Source organism: Trifolium pratense, linkage group LG7 (genome assembly GCF_020283565.1).
Source record: "Trifolium pratense cultivar HEN17-A07 linkage group LG7, ARS_RC_1.1, whole genome shotgun sequence".
Lineage (NCBI taxonomy): Eukaryota > Viridiplantae > Streptophyta > Magnoliopsida > Fabales > Fabaceae > Trifolium > Trifolium pratense.
This window is the reverse complement of record NC_060065.1, coordinates 41,887,671-41,909,864: the sequence shown is the minus strand read 5'-3', so window position 1 is coordinate 41,909,864 and position 22,194 is coordinate 41,887,671. Positions and strand designations below refer to the sequence as shown.

General features: G+C 33.7%; 3 protein-coding genes across 3 annotated transcripts; 1 reads left to right on the top strand and 2 right to left on the bottom strand.

The window, feature by feature from the left end:
- Positions 1-108: 108 nt before the first annotated feature.
- LOC123894987 (fatty-acid-binding protein 3, chloroplastic) lies at positions 109-4,005 on the top strand. The gene is made up of 5 exons (XM_045945151.1): positions 109-388; positions 2,683-2,784; positions 2,955-3,110; positions 3,359-3,573; positions 3,664-4,005. Exons 1-5 carry the CDS (start codon positions 187-189, stop codon positions 3,820-3,822), a joined length of 834 nt encoding a protein of 277 aa, XP_045801107.1. The 5' UTR covers positions 109-186; the 3' UTR covers positions 3,823-4,005.
- Positions 2,977-7,400, bottom strand: LOC123894986 (receptor-like serine/threonine-protein kinase At1g78530). Its single transcript, XM_045945150.1, has 6 exons — positions 7,129-7,400; positions 6,871-7,028; positions 6,021-6,359; positions 5,012-5,266; positions 4,799-4,932; positions 2,977-4,689 (listed from the first exon to the last, which is right to left on the bottom strand). Exons 2-6 carry the CDS (start codon positions 7,004-7,006, stop codon positions 4,489-4,491), a joined length of 1,065 nt encoding a protein of 354 aa, XP_045801106.1. The 5' UTR covers positions 7,007-7,028; positions 7,129-7,400; the 3' UTR covers positions 2,977-4,488.
- Positions 7,401-16,953: 9,553 nt separating this feature from the next.
- On the bottom strand, positions 16,954-18,030 carry LOC123896427 (protein MAINTENANCE OF MERISTEMS-like). Its single transcript, XM_045946812.1, has 2 exons — positions 17,518-18,030; positions 16,954-17,316 (listed from the first exon to the last, which is right to left on the bottom strand). The coding sequence occupies exons 1-2, from the start codon at positions 18,028-18,030 to the stop codon at positions 16,954-16,956; spliced, it is 876 nt and encodes a 291-aa protein (XP_045802768.1).
- Positions 18,031-22,194: the final 4,164 nt, after the last annotated feature.

Below are 22,194 nucleotides of genomic sequence, written 5' to 3'. Positions count from 1 at the left end.
GTTCAATTTTACTTTACTTATTTTACGGCTGAATTTTACATTAACTAAAAAAAAATCACATTTTTACTTAAAGTTGAAAGATCTATCCACTCAAAAAGAAAGAAGGAATTCACTTCAATAGTATAACGGAAAAACCGAAGTAGTTGCTTTCTCCATTCTCAATCCTAACATTACACAATCCTTAAAATGTTGGCAGCTTCAACATCACTATGTTTTTCACCTTCCACCAGATTCAAAAAAATCTCAAATTCAACTCAATCATTCAACAATATTCACTCTTTTTCACTATTCACACCCCCCTCTCTGCATTTCTCTCTCTACCACAACTCTAAAACACAACCCCCCCATTTCTTTCCACAACCTGCTTCTTCTTCATCTTCATTTTCTGGTGAGATTATGCTTCATTCACATTACTTATTTTCAAATTTGAACTTTTTTGATTTTTAATTTTTTTGCTTTCCAATTTATGTTCTTCGAAAATTAATAATGCAGAATATAGAATAAACTTTAATGGTAGTGTATTCATTTGTGAAGATTATTAATTATACTTATATGCCATTGCATGTTAGATGGATACTATTAATTTACTATATAATCACTTTTTTTTAATTAAATATTAAAGTGAAAGTAAAATTTGAATCTTGTTGATCTAATTTTATGAAGAATATATATGTTCTTTGTGTGCTAACTCTCCGGTTTCCAGGGAAGGACCCTGGTAATCCGGAGTTCGGCCACGAGGTAAATAAAACCTGACCAATAATTGTTCATCTCAAGAATCAAACTTAGATTCTTCCTAAAGATTCGTCCATAAGGAGAGCTCATTAATCATTTCAGCTTAATCACTTTGGTTATAGAGAATAAACTTTTGTATATTGAATTAGAGGGCTAACATGGTTAGATTGGAAATTGGAATTTATTTGAGGTTTGTCTCTTTACTTTGAACTTTCCCAGCAAATATTTGCCTTTTACAAGACAAAAGGAAAAAGGGAAAGTGAAAATTGTGAAGGATTCTTTTATTATTTTATTTATATTATTAAATTATGATTACCATTTTAAATTTTGGGATAGATGCTGACATGCATAAAGTAAAGTATGTGTGATTTGTCTCCATTAATTGGGTTTGCAAACAAGTTATATATGTGAACAAGGTCAAGGATGTTGCATTTTTTAACTCTATTCAAAATAGGGTTAAAACTGTTTAGTTTCTCCATATCCACTTTTTAGTCTCTACAAATTACAAAACTAACCAACATAGTGTGACACAAGTGATAGATATTTGGACCCCTTAGGGCTTAACTATTTGGTCCAAGGTTCGATCCCCAACTGATGTGCGTATGAAAAAACATTTGTTCAAAGAGATCAACCTCTTAAATGGATCTTAGTTACCTCAAGGAAGGATTTGTTTCCGCAGTTGCTCGCGGATGATATCTTGATTTATCAAACAAAATTATAAAACTGAAGGACTAAAAGCATGTAGTTTCTTAATTTATAGGTACAAGGACTAAACATAACATTCGAGGTAATTATAGCGACTAAAACGTAAAATTATACTTGACCCTTTAAGTCTAAAATAATACCTGATAGTCAATAGTCATACATCTTTTACTAAACAGTTACAAGAAATATCTAATTTTTGTATACTTTAACTGTTTTTTATAGTTTGGGCATGTTTTTAGATAAATTAGATCCCTCCAAATGAATGATATTGCTTATTTCATGTTACATCCATGTGTTTGTAGATCAAAACAGTTAAAGTAAGTAGACAGTGTGAGGTAATGGGTGTTAGGCATGAACTTTTGTTTATACTTTTCTTATATCAATTAGATTCCTCAAATAAAAGAAGTCTTTGCATGAACGGTGTCATGACAGCATCCTCTTTAACATAAACAAAGAGGGGATAATAGCTGATATGCACTGAACAGAACTTGATGACTTTGACAGTGAGGCTCGAGATGGTTATGGTGGAGGTATGCTTTTGGTACGGTGGATTACAATGGGGAAGGTATCTGCAAAACACATTAGCACTCCAACGCTCAAGTCAATATATGATCAAGGAGGAGTGAAAGTGAAAAGTGATTGAATTGTTTACCTTGGCGCCAAAGCTTGCCTTTATATAGGGGGAGACAGTTATACCTGTCTGTGACAGCTGGCAAGAGCTGTCATTTGGGATGTTGATAGTGGTTGATATGGATCTAATGGTCCCGCTAGCGTGTGAGGAGCGTATTAGCTACAGAGGGTGGACAGGAACTATCGTGTCCATTACACTTGACTTGTATGAGAAGCCTCCGTGAAGGAGTGGATTTGGACTGGACCTGGAGCGCTTGGGCCGCGTGTATTGGGCCTTGGCCCAGTCCGGAACAATAGCATTATTAGGTTCACTTTCAAGGTATTTGCCAAATGTTAACCGACACTGTCTACTGTCTACAATTTGGTTACTTGAGTGGTTTGACTGAGTTTATGTCCTGGTTTTACTGGTTTAAAGCAGTTGAAATATGACAGTGGACCTCGCCGGTCCGATTTGATATTTAAAACATTGGCCTCAATGCTAGATGATTGTCTCGTATGCTAAGCTGTAGATGATGATATATGACGAAAGTACTTTTTTTTTCTTCTTTTCAATCTGTCTTCTTGCAAATTGATGATAAAAATTGACATCTATTTGGTTATGATTGAATAATGCAGCTGTGAATGCCGAATACATTGAGGAACCGGCAACAAATGTGAAATTTCAGACATCTTTGAGTTTCCCGGGTTGCTCAGACTCATTAGCGTTGTCTGGAACTGGTCAGTTGTTATAATTTATAATATCACATTATGCTGTGGACATGTAAAAAAGTTTAAGATTAGAACATTTAACTTGTACCGATCTAGTAGAATATAGCAGGTTCTGATGAAGTACTGATATTAACGTTTTCAATGTTTTAAGCTTTGATTGATAATAACACCTATTTCAGGATACAGAGAAAAAGTTTTTGCGATTATTGGAGTCAAAGTCTATGCTGCAGGACTCTATCTAAACCAGTCTACAATAAGTGAATTGAATGCTTGGAAAGGGCAATCGAAAGATGCGATTCAAGGGAACTCTTCCTTGTTCAAGACCATTTTCCAATGTAACAATTAAGTATTCATTTATTCCATTTGAAAATACTCTCACAGTGTTGTCAATTGCGGATGTTAACGGTTTGTTCAAGTTCTGCTAAGCTACAGCGCTATTTGAAAAAAAACATACTAAATCGAGTATTGCAGAACAATCGGGATTTGCTCAAATTCCTCATGGCTATTGCAGAGCTATAGCCGTTGTTTGACAACACTAATTTAGAGAATAAGTTGATAAGCAAATGCTATTTTCTAATTGCAGCACCCCTCGAGAAATTGTTGCAAATTATTCTTGTGAGAGACGTTGACGGTAAAACTTTCTGGGATGCCTTAAGTGATGCCATATCACCAAGAATTGCAAAACCAACAAATGCAGATGAAACTGCATTGACCACTTTCCGTAGTGTCTTTCAAGATCGCCCCCTTAAGAAAGGAACTTTCATTTTTTTGACTTGGTTGAACCCTACCAAATTGCTTGTAAGTTTTATTTTTCCGCTTATATTCCATCCTTTCAGTTTTTGCTATATTGCGTAAAATGGTTTCCAACTAAATTTTTTGCGAATTCAGGTTTCGGTTTCGTCAACGGGGGTTCCATCTAACATAGATGCAACGATTGAATCTGCTAATGTGAGTTATGCTCTTTTTGATGTATTCCTTGGAGATAGTCCTGTTTCTCCTTCTTTGAAAGCTTCAGTGGCTGAAAGCTTGTCAAAAGTACTCAAGTAAAACAAAATCAACATCTCATGCGAAAATCTCATGGTCAACCAATGTGTCATGTGTGCCTTATGTATAATTGTAAGCTGTAACTTAGCTCTAGTATTTATTTTCTAATGATCTAATCTTGGTTCATGTATTTATTCTATAATGATCTAAAATATTTGAAATAATACACGATTTGGAAAACGTGTCGACCTGTTTGGATGCACTATTATTTCTGTTAGAAAGAAACACTCTTATCCAGTAGTATGCATGCATGTTCTTTGCAGATCAAAGCTACATCTATTGTTGCCTTGTAGGATCCTGACATATTCAACTCGGTTGATTGTAATGTAACAATGTCAAAGTGCACATTAACTTCTCTCTAACACTTTATAAATGAAGAAAGTTTTCCGAAGAAGGTTGGAAGGAAAAACTCCTCTTAAATCTCAAGATCTCCTCATATACCTTACATCTGACACAACACATACACATTGATACTGCTAATGTCAAAAACACCAACACATGTTGGACACGAATACACGCCTAAAATCAGAGGTGTCTGTGCTTCATAGATTTTTCCCTTCTGAGCATGATTTCATCTGCTCAATTAGGAGGAAACAGATTTTTCTTGTTGGTGTCTAGCTTTGCTGCCAGGTTTTTGAGAAGCTTTCGACGAAGGAATTTGAATGAACATCAGGATTCTGTAGCAAGTCTATCTGTTTGTGTTTTATAGAGCAAGTTGACAACCTCGGCCATGGTTGGTCTATTCAAAGGGTCTGGTTCAAGACACATCATTGCAATGTTGAACACCTTGTTGACCTCATGCATTGGACATGACCCTAAGCTACTATCAAGAACTAATTCCTCTTTCTTCTCTTGAACTACAGATTTCACCTGATACATTAATAAGTAATAACAGAATGATTTTCAACACAGTAAGTCCTCATTCGATAGTTGTATCGAGAAAATTGGTAATAGTAATAACCAAAGAATCTTGTCTTACCCATGTGACAAGTTTCGTTCCCTCTTCCATAAATGTTTCATCACTTGGTTTCTTTCCTGTTAAAAGCTCAAGTAACACAACTCCAAAACTATAAACATCCCCTTTCACTGTTGCTCTTCCGGTATCAAAATATTCTGCAGGAAAACAATCAAAATTTGTAACACGAGTATTGTGAAAGGGAAAAAACTATGTTAAGCCAGGTTTTATTTATACCTGGAGCCAAGTATCCAAAAGTGCCAGCAACAATTGTAGAAACATGAGTTTTGTTTGGTTCCATCAATGTGGCTAATCCGAAATCCGAAACTCGAGCTTCCATATTCTGATCCAACAATATATTACTTGACTTGATGTCTCTGTGGATAATGTGAGGGATACAGTCATGGTGAAGGTATGATATTCCTCTTGCCGCACCTACAGCTATTCTGTGTCTGGTTGGCCAATCCAAAACCTTCTTGTTCTTTGATTTCCCTTCATCATTTTCAACTTTGATATTAGAAAACACAGTTCAATTATCAATTGATTAGGTGTTGAGGGAATGGTGAGGCACACAATAACAAAAGGAAGTTTCTTATATGCAGCACCAGACACTTCATATTGACGGCATGTCTGATATTTGATATGTGTCGGTGACCTACACCAACATGACATGGACACATGTGATACATTTAATAAGTTCATTTTCTCAAATTATTACCGGTGTTGACGTGTCAGTGTCGTGTGTAGTGTCTGTGTCTGTGCTTTGTAGAGTTTCTTACTTGGAATATTTGATTAGAGAAAACAAGGGATAGAAAATGGAGTCAATAACAAAAACTATATTGCATCCACACATTTGATTAGTTACTTTGCAAGTGTGTCATTATTTCCTTCCATTTCTTGCCCTTTTGAGTCCTCCCAAACACCTGATTGGATTGACTTATTTGAACTAATCTACTGACGTAAACACATCAAGACTATTTGGGAGAGTTTATAGAAACGACTTATGTCATGTCCAAAAGTTGTTTTTAGTTTATTTCTATAACCTATCTAGGAAAACTTATGAAAACAACTTATTATAACTTAAATTCAAACAATTTGACTTTATTTTATCTTTTGTTATAGAAATAACTTATTTATAAGCACTTATATAATCATGGTATATTATAAGCACTTAATTGAGTTGTTTATCCAAACGCAACCCATGAATCATAGAATGTATAATGTTAGAAATTTTAAAAATACATACCATGCAAAAGGGTATCCAAACTTCCATTAGGCATTAACTCATAAATGAGAAGATTGTAGTGTGGTGCAGTGTAATATCCATGTAGAGTCACAACATTGCGATGTTTTATGTCTGCCATTGCTTGTAACTCTCTCTCAAAACCTTTATCTCTTTCTGCAGTTCCGCGGTTCAGTCTTTTCACAGCAAAGGCCGCGGAATCATTCAGTTTTAGTTCGTAAACTACACCATAACCACCAGAACCAATAATGTCCTTGTTGTTCAGTTTCTGTGTCTTCTTCAACACCATATCAGCTGTTAATGATTTAAGGATTGAAGACCTAAATATCACCATCTTCCCTCCTGTATCATCCAATCAAATTTATGTCAGGATGATCCTATTTGGATCAGCTTATTTAAGCTTATCTATTGATAGAAACAGTTACGAGACCGTGTTGTGTGAACATATAGGAAACTAGAAAGAGCTTATGACATGTCCATAACCTGTTCTCAACTTATTTTCATAAGTCCTTCAGGATAGCTTATGTAAATAGGTTTTATCTTATATGAACTTTTATTAGCTCTTTCCATATTTCTGCAGGATAGCTTATGAAAATAGGTTATAACTTATATGAACTTCCATTAGCTCTTTCCATATTTCGGCAGGATAGTTATGAAAATAGGTTTTAAGCCAGGAAACCCCGATGCTCCAAAATTGCCCAAGTATCACGTTAGATACGTATCTGACACTTCATATAAGCTATAATAAGTTGTTTTCAACTTATTTTCATAAGTACTATTTACATAAGCATTTAATTAAACCATTATCCAAACAAGGTCATATAGGAGACCTCATTTTTTCCTACATACATACCTCCATAACCTTCTTCATAAATCAAATGCTTTTTTCTCCATCTTTTGTAGAGAAGGATTGAGATTATAATCTTGGATATCACAAAGGCAATGAAGCATATAGTTATCGAAAAGGCGATAACTAGGGATTTCCTCATTTAGTGCGATAAATTGAAGAACCTAAAGACAAATGAAAACCATGGATTACATAAAAAACAATCTCATGATCTAAACATGCAGAGTATGAACTAAGGACAAAGAAAGGAAAGGGAAATCTTACAATGATTCTGAGTAGTATTCTGATGTTTGAAGATGAACAATGAACATAGATAGAATCTTCACACACTTGATTGTATTTGTAGAGAAGTTATGCAAACTTTGTTCATTTTAACTGTTCACAATTTCATTTCCAACACTATTCTCATGAACCTGAATTCTCAAATCATTCAAGTAAATGATCTAGTTTGTTTAACATGTTAAAGACCAAGACCAAGAAGAAAGATGATAGAAAATGATATATGAAAAGAAAATAGAAAATGTATAAATCAACTTTTTGAAAAATTAGGCACTTGTAATCATAAATTGTTTGACATGAAGAAGGTCTACCATAAATCTTGTTTGTCCATAAGTAAGGTTGTGACAACCTACCATTTTGCATGTTTTTAATGGAAAGTATATATAAGTTGGTGAATGGATAAAATGGATTTGGATTCTATACATTAAATTATTAAATTTGCACAAAATAATTAATTAAATGTAATCGTTTGATTTTAAATCAATGATGGCAATTATTATAGTATGATTTATTAAAAGGGTATTTGAGTGTTCTCATAAGTTTAACTCAGTTAATAAGGGACATCAGATTTTATATATAGCGGTCGGATTCAAACTTCGGACACTCCACTTATTTATCTTAAGGATGGAATTTCTAACAGATGCTTAATTGGATTAATACATATAGTTTAGGATTCATATGCGATGCAGCCGAAAAAAAGATGACTGCACTACAGTCAGTCACATCTAGACCGTTTGGTTAAAATTAGACGGTTTAAATTTTTAGTTTGAATTTTGATATTAAAATATAAACCGTCTAATATTGATTAATCGGTCGAATATCCAACTGTATGCATACAATACAATCCAATTCCATAAATGCATACTATCCAATTCCATAATTTAGATCGGATAAAACCGACCAAAAAAAAGTATCTTTTAACTGTTTGATATGTGAAAACAATTGGACTTTTGTGGCATTATTGATAATTCATACATTTGGTTAATTATTTATCAAGCTGGCAATGCAATTATTATCTTCAAATGTGAATTGAACTTTATCACTATTCCTTATCACATTGTTTCAATTACATAATATAGGAATGTTCCCAGCTGTAAAAGTGTAAAAGAGAAAAATTTGAAACCGACATAGAAAAAAGTACTAGCAGCATGGTGGGTGTGTTCCAAAGTTGGTAAAAGTTTTGTAACATTTAATGATCATGTGAATGACTATGCTGTCACCATATTTTTTCACCACCTGTCCATTTATAATTTAAATCGGAGATTGTGAATTCATTAATTTATTTATTATTTATGAAAATGAGAAGCAAATGAGTACTAGCAAAATTTACTTATCCACAACCACAAGGTTGTGAATTCCTACACCAATGTTGTCTAATGCAAGTAAGTTGTTGATGCGTAGTATATGTGGGAATCTATAAAAATATTTTTAACTATTTAAAAAATAGTATGAAGTATATTTTTTAGTTGAAGTGGCAATTATTACTAAGAATTGACAGAAATCACTGTTGAATCTCATTCAAATTTAAGTAAATGTCTTTAACATAAGAATTTTGACATTAAATCATTAGATTTTGTCTAATAATAATGAATTTAGATAGTGTGTTAAAAACTCTAGGTTTGATTTTTGATTTTATTGTAAACAAAAATAAAATAAAATAATATATATCACTATTTGCTAGTTGAATTAAGTCCTACAAACATGTAATAATTGTTTTATGGGAACTTCTATGGTGCAGTCTTGTTTTGGACTTTCTTTGTGAAATCTCTTAATTAATTAATCAATAAAATATCAATTAATTTTACATCAGCGCAAGTTTATGATGAACCCTATAAAACTTTTATTTATTGAACATTAATCCCTCGTTAAGTTAATGTTAATATTAAATATATATTACTTTTGACAACCATTATATTATAATTATAATCTAAATAAATCAAAATTGGGATTATTACCAACACCAACACGAAACCAACTGTGCAAGAGAGGCATTCTGTATGGAGCACATAATTTAGTATGTCAACTATGTTTTCAAGATACAGAGTCAGTAGTTCACATTGGTTATGCCATGTTTCATAACCTGGATAACCATATCAGATTTTTCCATTGTTTCAGAAATATAGATGGTTCACATGCCGCGTTTTGTCTTATATGGTAGGTGCACAATTTATGAAATGTTTCCGGCATAACTAAAAAAATGGCCTTACCCACTGCGGCATCTTAACCTGTTAAAATTGATTTAGGCTTTTCTCTACCCATTGATTTAAGAAAAGTTTCAAGTAACCACTAAAAAGAAGGGATTGGTTCATCATATAACAATGCCGCCCCAAAAATGATTGTTTGTATGTGATTATTAAGTCCTACAAACACTCCCAGCAGTCTAGAATCCTTATTTGTTTTGTATGTGATGTCAAATTAAATGATAACATCACAAAAGTACCCATAATCATTTATCATTTGTGCATCCGCGTAAAATATATTTGCTTTTGATCTTCGATCAACATCCATTTGAAAGTTATAAAAATAATGAGGGATTGTCACTTTCTAGTTTTAAATACTTCATCAAAGCACCCACTTCACCAAACTTTAGTGACGACTGCATCTTCTTGGTTTAAAGGTAATTCTTATGTTTGGATTAATCGTATGAGATGAAATGGAATGATATGAGATGGAATGGTATGATATTCCATTATTTGGATATTCAATAAATTGATGGAGTGGAATGGATTCTAGCGGCATCTATTGTATTTCATTCCACTACTTATTCACATTTACGTATTCACATTTTCCTTCCTTGCAATCAGAGGCGGACCTACATGTAAGTGAGAGTGTGCACTTGCACACACTGAATTTTTCACATTTACATGTAATACTCTATTATATTATGCAATTGCACCCCTGAATATTTTAGTTTGCACCTTATCCAATGATTTTGAAAAATGCTTTTTGGACCCCCCATGTTGCTCTTAAACCCCTAAAAAATTCCAAAATATCCCTAATTTTGGACCCAATTTATTTTGGTTCTTACAATCTGAAAAGCCAAAAATTGCGTATTCTAGGATCCGAACATGCTCCAATTCGTCGTAGTATCCTATGGCTACAACACGCGGTCGAAAATGGCAAAAACCAAGAAAACACATGGTTTCGTAAATTAAGACTCGTACTTGCTTCGTTTCGTATTGTACCTTGCGAAAATGTTGTTCTTCGTTTTTTAGGAACCGAAGTGGTGCGTTCATTATAGCAGTGAAATCCACTTCATCACTTTGAAGAAATTTGAATTTTAGGGCTGTGAAGGGCGATTTTTAGGGTTTCAATCACAAACAAAAACGGCTAACAAGGGTTTCATTCATTCCCTTCTATTCGTCTCACTAAATCGCTACAAGAACAAAGGGTTTGGGTTGGAAATTTCCATCCGAATCTTTCACTCATACAAGTAAGATTTCAAAATAATCTCCCTCGTCTCTCATTTTCTTTCTTTGGATTATTTTTCGTGCTTATGTTTTGGACAAGGGTTCCGAGTAGGTTTTGAATTCCATGAATTTGAGATGTTAATTAAATTTAGGGTATAGAGTTTGTATTTTTAGTTTGGTTTATGTGCACCAAATGTTTGAGAAAATGCTTGAATGAGAGGGAATAACATAAATTTATGTGTATATTCATGTTGTTGCCTAGTTCAAGATTGAGTGTGTCTGAACTTTAGTTGAATGTGGGGTCTTTATGTTTGTGATGAAAATAGATTGAATGCATATATTGAGAAGATTTATCATTGAATGCCATGTATACTAATTGTTAGGTCAATTGATTATAATGCCATGAAAATAGACTGCTTGAGTTCTTTTTGTGGTTAAAATTATTGTGAAGCAAAGCAAAATATCAAAGACCAAGCTAATTTTGTTTTAGTTCAATTGAACGAATTCACTTGGTTTGCCAAGTATATTTGTTGTGTCACATGATAAACCCTTGTGCTTGAAACTTGAAATGGACCATGCAATAACAAATTGGGGATATTGCATCAATGTTTGATTAAATTCATATTTCTTATGTATGAATATAGTACATGCTTGATAAAATTGTCTGTAATTTGTCTTGTTAAAAAACTCTAGAATACAATTATATTGTTAGTAGTATCAATCAATTTTGCTTAAATGCATATGAAACTATATTCGGGGTGCATGAGGCACAACCGGGGCCACAACATTAGCCTAAAGGCCTATACAGTACACCTGACCTGTGTTGTCACCGTATCTGGGAGGGAGAAGTATGATACACATTAATTATGTCCATTTAATATTTTTTACAACTTAATTTATTTTAATCTCTCTTTTTAATAGTCTCGTGACACACATAATTGTGTTGGTTAAAGAAGATTGTTAAAATGAATACTCTCAATGAAGAATAATTCGAGAATCCTATCAATCACATTGGACATATACACTTTTTAAGACTTAACCTTCTTTGGTGCCCCCTACCAGTTCAACATGTAGAGTCAAGATTGTTGTTTCTGGAAATTCTATTTGGTGCATTAATTTTCTCCCTAATCTAAAGCTTCAAATTGTGATTCACTCTTTTCAACTGCTCCTAAAAAATTAATGAAATCTAAATTCAAATACAACAAATAAATGAGAATAATTAGTAATATATAATTTTAATTTAAATGTACCTGAATTGCATTCCACTCTGTTAAGCAAGAAATATAATCAGTACTTTCTCTTACAACATCATCATGATCAAACTGTAACCTCTTCCAATGAGTGTTTACCTTATCCAGTCAAATAGGTAACTTGCGATGAATCTTTAAAGCAATTACACAAGCACATGACAACCCATAAGTTTTCATCCTGATCGCGCGCACAACCAATATTTTTTTCTATCCCTACCGCATTCCTCTGATCGCTTGGCTTCATAGTGAATATAATTCAAGGCATGCAGCTCTAGAAATGTTATACACCTACAATGAGTATACAACCAATAGTGTTCTACAACAGTCAAACTCTTGCCAAAAGAGGCTTATATCTCAGTGAACTGCAAAATCAACATTTTGAAATCCTTTTTGTTGAATTTTACCATTCAACAAAAAGGATTTCAACCGACCATGTGAAATTCGACTCTATTTGTAGTTGTGCTGCCAAAATGCATTACATAGTCTGTCCATGTCCTTACAATTTTCTCCTTCAATGGATCCAATATGGTACTTTCAGCATATTTGAGAAACATTGGAAATTGTTCACACACCTTTCTCAACTCTATAACAGAATTTGCATATAATTCCTCTAAAGGAGAGTCCACCACAACTTCTCAAGCATTCATGATGGTGTTCTGTAATTTCCTTGTGTAAGTTTTGAATGCAACCTAAGAGGGGAGGTGAATTAAGTTTTATGACTTTTTTTTTTTTTTTTGACCACCTCAAACCATAAAATATAGAAGAAACAAAAAGAGATTACAAAAAAAAGAAGGGGGATTAGGCCAAAACCTCCCTAAATATGCACCACCCTAAAGAAGGGTTTACCAAGTCTATTCGCCTCAAAACTATCTTTAATCACAAGAGGTACATCATTCCAAATAGTAAGCCTATCTAATGTGAGACCTATATTAGCTAAGCTATCAGCACAAAAATTTCCTTCTCTAAACACATGAGAGACAACGAAGTTCATTGACTGAGTCAGTAATAAACAATTAAGCCATCTGTTTCTTAAAGCCCAAGGGACTAGCGAAGACTATTTGGTTAAAGTTTTTCTTATTTTTTTGTTAAATATGAAAATAAAAGAGAGAAGGGAAAAAGAAAAGACACAAGACAATTTATACCAGCTCCCCTTCTAACTTAAGGGTACGTCCAGTCCCTTCACACCCCTCAAAGGATTGCACTATTAGAATTCTTACAAGACATCCTCACCCCAAGGCTTCCCTAACAATATCCAAATACAACACAAGATAACACTCCAATATCTTAAACAATAAGAATATTCACCAAACCCTATGATAAAATTCTCATACAACACAAGATAGCACCCCACTATCTTTAAAAATAATTCCCAATAAACAATGATGAGAATTTACAAACAAGTGTTGAAGAAATAATGTACGGCTGTTATCAAATCAATATCACTTTCAAATGAATATAACTTAATGCTCAGAAATTTTATGGATATGAGCATTTTCTAGGCCTAATTTGATGAATATCCAAGCATGACATCATATGTGCTTTAAAGGGACACTTCCTTTATGAAGGGATAGTTGAACGGGAAGCCAAAAAGGAGTTAATTTTGTGCATAATGGCATTCCTAGTCGTTACATCTTGATTAAAGGAGTGAAAAACCAAAGATCAAGCATCAGAAGACCTGTCACGATCGTGACAAGCTTTACAAGATCGTGACAGACCCAAAAAATGAGAGATTTGGCTCTGAAGCAGCTGTGTATTATATGGCCATGACAGTCCCTGAACTTAGCAAATGTCAGTTTTGGCTGTCACATATGACAAAATTAACGGAAATGACTAACTTGAAACCTAAAATAAACGTAAGGGATCAAATTGATACTTTTTAAACGTAATGGACCAAATTGAAACCTAAAATAAACGTAAGGGGCCAAATTTATAGTTAAACCTTGAAAATATCAGTTGATTAAAATTGAAGTGTTTGGTAAAATGAACTTTTAAAGTGACTAATAAATATAAAACGATATAAAAGTTCATATATGTTTAACTTTTAATAAATTCTAAATATGTTTGGTGGATTCTAGCATGAGAGCTCTATTAAGTCCTTCACCGTTGTATCACTTAATTTAACCGTTAGATCCATTTTCCTTCTCTCTCGCTTAACCAATCTCAACATCTCTCCGATCTCCACCGCCTGTGCTTCTTTTTTTTTTCTCTCTCTCACAATGGCATTTTGATTTCGCGCGCCATGGTCTTCTCTCTTCTGCTTAACATTTGATAAATACTATACAATAGTTTTTTTTGGAAAGGAACACTGTACAATAGTGAACCTTGAAGGGGCTTAAAAGCAGAGATTCATATGTAGTTAGCAGTTAAGCTTGATATTATTTGGGCATAAGATTGTTATTATTTTTTATTTTTTTTGGTTACAAGATTGTTATTATTTAATAAAAACAATTCAAAGAATTTCATTATCACTTAACACCGAAATTCATATTTTAATCTGTTAATCTAATAATTTATATTGGCATTTGAAATCAAACTAAACAAAATTGAACGAGAATTTATTTGAATAGATTATTTCAAATATTGTAAGCTCGACTAAGTTTGAACAAGAATGTACTTAGGTGTCCTCGACCTTTGCAATTCACAAATGCATCGTTAGATGCTTTGTAGACACGTTAATGGAGAGCATTACACTAGTCAGAGAAAATAAAAAGAGGAATTATTTCATACTCTTTTTATAAACTAAAATCAGAAAATATAAATTATTTGATCCATTAGGGATGACAAATTAACCAAATCTCCTCTAAACATGATGTTATTATGCATGCGCCACAAACCATAAATTATTGCTAACCAGTCCCTTTACATATTTCTTATTTTTAACTAGCGAACCAAAGGTATTGAAATGCTTACATCCCTTTGCATATTTCTTATTTTTAACTATGGAACCAAAGGTATCAAATAAGCTTATAATTTAATCTAATAAATATTGTTCAATCCTTGTGTTGCTATGAAAAGTATCCGGGATTACTTTTTGCAATTAGTCTGTTGACTTTGTTAAGTGGCTGAAAGCGAGATGTTGTTTTTATTTGAAACTTAGATGGTCAAACTTTGTTAAATGACATTAGGTTGACGCTAAATTTGTTTTGGGATTAGTTTATTGAATTATACTACTCTTCTAGATTTTTATTTCGGTCTACTCTATGTTGTAGAATATAATAATATATCATGGCTCCAAAGGAAAAAAAGGAAGATGTTGGAATTTTAAATGTAGATTAGATTGTTGTTGAATGTTAAAATGTTGATTATGGAACTAGAAATAGCTTAAGTATATCACTTTTAAATTTATTATTGATGATTTTAAATTGTTTTGTGAGTATAAAGTGTATTATTTTGAAATGTACAATTTCATTTTTGGTGATCTCGACTTTATAATATATTTAGAATTTTACTTTTCGCGTTCACTGGCAGGCACGAGCGCCCCCCGGTAATCCCAAAATACCCTCTCGCTGCTTACGAAGCGAGTGTATAAATTTGCAAAAGTAAAACACCGTCGATCGCTTGGTACGTTGCGAACGATGTGATAATGTAAGGTTCGCTTGCCAAGTAGCAAACTTGTCGGCAGTAAAAATACAGCCCCCCAAGCAGTCAAAACCGATTGCCACGTGGCTAATTATAATTGGCTACGAGAGAGGTGTGAACAGCAGCTCAACCAATTAAAATACAGCAAAATTTCTATAAAAGAAATGCATTTGTGTAAAAAAATTTACACCAAAAATCTCTTCTTCCTCCTTCGGTCATTCATTCTCTTAATTTTTTTTTTATAGTTTTTATTGTTTTAAGTAATCGAAATCGGTGTTATAAGTAATTGAAATCGGTGTTACGTTGTATGTTGTTGAGGTTTTCCCATCCGTCAACTTTTCGGTTTTGCATGTTTGTCTTTTTTCGTTTTTATTAATTTTTATGCAATTTATTTAGGAGTTATATGAGTAACCGAAACCGGTCTTACCTCGCTTAAAGTTGGGTCCATACAAAACTTTTTGGATCAAACTACCAAAGTTTTGGAATGGGTCCGTTGGTTGAGGCTGTTTATTTTAATTTAATTTATTTTTTTGAGAAAGTTATAAGTAATCGAAACGGGTACTATCAAACTTCATATTTGAGATACGCAGTTGGCACTGTAGCGGACATAAATGGGACTCTCCCATGGATATTGAAAGAGAAATAGGCCCGTATTTATAAGTTTCTTTTCGGCTCAGGTGTGTATTCGCCGAAGGTTTCAGCTGAAGAGGAGAGGACGAAGAGGAGATTGAGATTGTTTAGTTTATTAAATTGGAAATGAAAATCCTGGCTGTAATATTCGAAATGATGTAATTTTTTTGGTCTAATTATTAAATAAAACAAAATTCTTTATCTCTGAAATTTATTATTTTCGTACATAACGATTGCTACCTCGAAAGCGAACACGCAAATAGTTCGCTGTATGTACCGCGAACACCCCCATTGTTCGCTATTTTAACGGCGAACACCATCACTGTTCGCCATCGGTGAAGCGAACACCCCCTGGAGAACACCCCCTAGTTCGCCACCTTGGGAGCGAACACCCCCTAGTTCGCCACCTTTGGAGCGAACATCCATACGTTCGCCATCTACAGAGCGAGCGTACTTAATGTACATCAGAGGCAAATTGCAGGTTGTGTTTGCTTGCATAATCCATCTAGGAAAATACTTATTTACATAACATTAAACTAATTAATATCCAAACAATTCCAAAGCATCAAATAGACACAAAATAAAACAACCAGAGTTAAAAATAACCTTTCCTAGTGCTGACTACTAGAACTGAGTCCACCCTGATTCGGTATAAATGTCAAAGTGTATGCAGATTGGAGTTCGTTGTAAACACGAGAGCCGTTTGGAACTTCATCGTTGTGCATAAAACCGTTGAGTATGTCCTGGATGCTAGCCAATCTACCAAGCATAGCAGCATCAGACTCAACAGGCATAGGATGCATCAGACTCGTCGAGATACAGACGATGTAAGGATGTGATATCCTGAAATACCACGACATGTATCCGGGGGCGGTGTCTGACGGAATAGTAGCACGGTTACCAAGCATATCAGAAGTCAGAACGCGATCCATGTAATTGAGTCAATGCTCATCAATACAATCTACCGTGTCCAATATATTCGCAGCGGAATCTGGATGACGGGGAATGGTCTGCACGTAGCCAAACTGCCATAACACCCACTCTGGTAGATACCTTACTTTGATCAGCCCACACCTGATCCAACCGGAGTACAAAGTTATATCCTCAAAGGTGCAAATATCTCGGTGGTCCTTGTAAGGAGTCCATGTGATGTCGTGTGGAAGCAACCGATCCATCATTTTCCGCATTGCCATATGGCTTGACTGCCCCTTTGTCGAATCATATTTGGTAGCTCGGGGGTATTGTTGTTCGTATTGTGTATCCAAAGACCCTTCGGTGTCAACAAAGTAGTCGTAGATCCAAGCCTGTAAAAAAACATCAATACAATAGCATACAAAGGTTCAAAAAAATAATTAATCGACTTAAATAAATAAAGTTAAGCTATATAACTGTACTTGTAGCTACGTCATGTATCCAGCCACATATTTGCAGGACGGAAGAATGGCGTTTGTCAACTCCTGGTAAAGGAACGCCAGGGCAGCAGTGCCCCACGCATATGTGTGAACCTGATCCAGATCTATGAAATACTTCAAGTATGTCAGGTCCACGTTATTCTTTGTCTTGTTAGAGAAGATAGTGGTTCCAACCAACAACAACAGGTACGCCCTCGTAATATATCCCTTATACCTCTTAAAAGTGTCCTTGTCACCGTCCACCTCAGCTTTGTTGACTACTGGCGTGTGTTTTTCGACGATTTCCTTCAAATATACGAACCTTGCATGTGCACCCTTGGTTGTTTTAACCTCTTGCTCAGCTTCATCCCGAGTTGATCCCATATGCTTAATCATTAGGTCAACACCCTCAGTTTTGGTCGGGATGCCTTTATGGTCTAGCAGGTGTCCCTTAATGGGTAGATGCAGAAGATAGCGCACGTCATCCAGCGTGACTGTCATCTTCCCGCTCGGCATATGGAAGCTACTAGTCTCCCCGTGCCATCGCTCCACAAAGGTAGACAACAACACGGGATCAAGAAACGAGTATCCAGTTAGTTCCAGCCTATACATTCTTATGGTGTCCATGGTTGCGTGCCACCATTTGAAGTCATTAACAAAATGAACAATCGAATTCATCTTTCCCCCGTTGCTGACCAGCATAATCATGTCACAGTCCTATTAATAAATCAACAACTATTTAATAAATGTGAAATTGTAATTCATAAATATAACATAGCAGAATTTAATTTTTACTTAATTTGTTGTCATAAATGCATCTCGTAATATGTGGTGCTCGATAATCATACAATACTTACGTATCCAATAGCCCCCCCAAGAAACTCCTTAGGCATAGGCTGTCTCTCATAAGGATTTTTATTGTTTGGTTCCTATATTCATGCATAATAAATTCATATATATATTATTGTTGTTGTATTCATTCATCTTATGCTTTATATATTTTTTCCATTATTTTTTTTATTGACTAAACTTTCTATAATCTTTTTATTGTTTATGTTTTGTTCCTATTTTTATTTTTTTTACGGTTTGTTCCTATTTTTATGCATAGATTAATATTCCTAATTTTAAGCATATAATCTTTTCATTGTATTTATCTTATATTCTTTATATATATATATTTGTTAGTGAAACTACAATGAAGGATATAAAACCTGTAACGTGGTTAAAAGTAATAAGGATAAATTAGTAACTTTGGTGGTAATCGATTTTAATATATTAGTAATAGATGTCTCTTGACATTTATTTTTGTTGGTTTTCAGTTTTCACCACCAGTATTCGATTCACTGGACCGCCTAATTTGGTTCGAACGTTAGTCCTGACATCAAGTGATTTCAGTCAGTAGCGAACCTAAGGATATTGTGGTGGGCCACGCCCACCCCCAAAAAAATATATACCATAGGAATTTACTATAGTACCCCTGAATAAAAATATGAAAAGAAAGAGAAAACCTTTCGTTTTTCCCTCTTTCTTTCTGCATATGTGTTGCACCATACAAACACACTGTAGCTTTGTTCTCTCACGGTCTCACCAGCTTTTCTCGTTTCTTCTTCGTCTCTAGCAATCCCCTGAAACACGACATCATATCCCCTCTAACCCTCTATGAAACACGACGTCATCTCCACCTTCAAAAATTTTCATCGACGACGACGACCAATGACTAGTCTTTCTCCCTCTTCGTGACACTTCTCTAAGTTTTTAGAAAGCTAAACACTTTTTTTCTCTATTCATCACGTTGTTGATTGTTTATTTTGAATGAATGATTTGTTATTGGAAATTTTGTGAATTGTGAAGCAATTTTAAAACATGTGGTTTGATATTGAGGATGTTTTAACAAACTAAAAATGATTACAATCTTTGAAAATATTGTTCTTAAAGAATTGATTGTTGTTGATGATACTACAACCACACAAGTTAGCCTAAATCCCCCTAATCTAGTTGTTTGTTATAACTTTTCTTGCTTTTTTTTTTTAGTTTGTTCAATGTTACCGAGGATTTTTTTCTTTTCTTTTTGGGTTTGTTATAGACTACTTCGTCTTAGCATGACCCTTCCAGTTTCTACTTTCACAATTGAGAGATCTTTTTCACCAATGAAAATTATCAATACTAAGTTGCGAAACAAGATGAAAGGTTGATTTCTAGTAGATAGCATGACTGTTTACATTGAAAGGAAAATTAGTTTAAGTATTAGTTCAGATTGTATTATTGATGATTTTAAGTCGTCTAATATATACACGCAAAGTGTTATTTTAAGGTATGTAGTTTAATTTTCTATGAATCAACATTGTATTTATTACTACTTAAATTTTTATATGCAATATTATAGTTTATTTTAGTGGTCCACACGTTTTTATTCCTAATTCCACCACCGGTTTAAGCTCTCTCAATCGCAGTTACGAGAGATCGAATCGTGATCTTTTCTACTAAGTTTAGCGTTAATCACCACCGATCCGATTTTTTGCTATCTAGGCTCCATAGTCACATCTTACCTACCTTGGTCGTCCCTCAAGTCAATATCACGGCACCACATGTACAACGTCTATTATAGAGATTACAAATCACAAAACAACCGAAAGTCAATACATAGAAAGGTGATGCTTGCTTGCGGTCGGTTACGTTAACTACCATTCTCGTGGCATTTCATTTGAGTGCACGACAGTCACACGATATACCTTACCTTACCTTCAACACATAAACTTCAATAATTGTCACAACTCTCCCTACACCTTACAAATTTGATTGGTTCTTAATTTGTTTCATAATTCATATACTCCCTTCAATATATTAGATGAGAGTTTATCTCAATTAATAGAGATATCATATTTTATATGTAAAAAATAAAATTCCAACCCTGGACACTATTTTTTTTATTTTTTTTTACTTTTACCGATAAATACCCAGATGAATTTGATAGTAAATAAAAAAAATGACAAGTAAATATGTCACGTCATCAAAATGTACAATTATAAACCAACATGTTTCGTCGGTGGTTAAAAACTGGAATCTTTGAACTACATGGGATAAATCAAATAAAAATTTATAGGGGTAAAACAAAACTCGCTCAAATGGCAGAGGTCAAAACACATAAAGGGTTTTTGTTAAATACTGATCACTCATTAAAGGGTTTGTTTTTTTGTTTTTGTTGAGATAAGCGAAGAGCATCTAGACATCCGAGGATAAATAAAACTTCATTCCCATTCTTTTCCTATATTTTCTTATAATTTATTAATAAAAAAATAAAAATATATATACAAAACCGGGGGACATAAACTTTAACCTGGTTGGAGGAGGTGATGTCGCGACCACCGACAGTCGATCGCACCACCAACCCTTGGTATTACATCTTGCCGATTTGGAAGAAGGGGAGAAGAAAGGCGGCGAGACTGGCTTTGGGTGAAATGAGGGTGGAGAGCATGTGTGAGTTGAGCATGAGAGTGGTGATGCGGCAGCGCTGAAGTTGTTACAAAGAAGGTGATGGTTCGGCAAGAATCCTAGGAGAGAGGGTTCACGCCAAAATAAAATCTACCGAGAAATTTAGACTGCATAGTCATGACAAAAATAAATAAAAATTAATTGGACAAAGACTTTGAGACATATAAATATTTTTTTTTTTTGGTTACTGAGACATATAAATATTATAACCGTCGCACATATAAAAATACATATGCTTCAAAAAAAAATATAAAAATATATCTATAACAATATATAAAGGGGATAAGGGAGTTTGAGCTGGATTTTTTTTTGGTCCATTTTGCCCTTAACTTCCTTTATGGTTTTTTAATTATTCCATAATTGCCCTTAACTTCATCTTTTTTTTTATGGTTTTTTCATCTATATCTATTCTATACTATATCTATAACAATATATAAAGGGGATAAGGGAGTTTGAGCTGGATTTTTTTTTGGTCCATTTTGCCCTTAACTTCCTTTATGGTTTTTTAATTATTCCATAATTGCCCTTAACTTCCTCTTTTTTTTATGGTTTTTTCATCTATATCTATTCTATACTATAATATATAAAAAGAATACATGAGTTTTGGGGTAGAATTTTCATAATACCAACATTACCCTTGCTTTTTTTTAGTAGCAACAAAAATCTTTTATTAACAAACTCACCATAACATAAGACGTATCTTTTTTTTTTGGTACATAAGTTAGACACAGGCAGACGCGGAACGCGCCTGCCTGGCCCGCTAGTATATGAATAATGTGATGGTTGTAATATTTATATTTCTCAAATTATTTGGTCATTTAATATTTTTTTGTCTTATTTATAGTTTATAGTGATGGATTACTTTTTTTCTTTTTTTGACAAAATACTGATTACTTGAAAAGTAAAATACGCATGGATTATCAATAACCAGTCAACCATGTACAATTGGTTTGACTTTGTATTTTTCTTTAAAAACAAACACTTTTATTGGTATGATGTTTGACTTTGTATTTTTCTTTAAAAACAACACTTTTATTGGTACTAGTGGGCCAGCCGCGCCTATTGTGTCTAACTTATGTCAACAAAAAAAAAAAAATGTCTTATGTTATGATAAGTTTGTTAATAAAAGATTTTTGTTATTACTAAAAAGATCAATGATATTGTTGTTATTATGAAAAGTTCATACCAAAATTTATGTATTCTCATATATGATTTATGATTTATTAATTGCTTAAGGGACCACATTGCATTTTTTTGGCATTGTTAAAGCTTTTAGTTCACACTGCATTATTTTTTCCCATT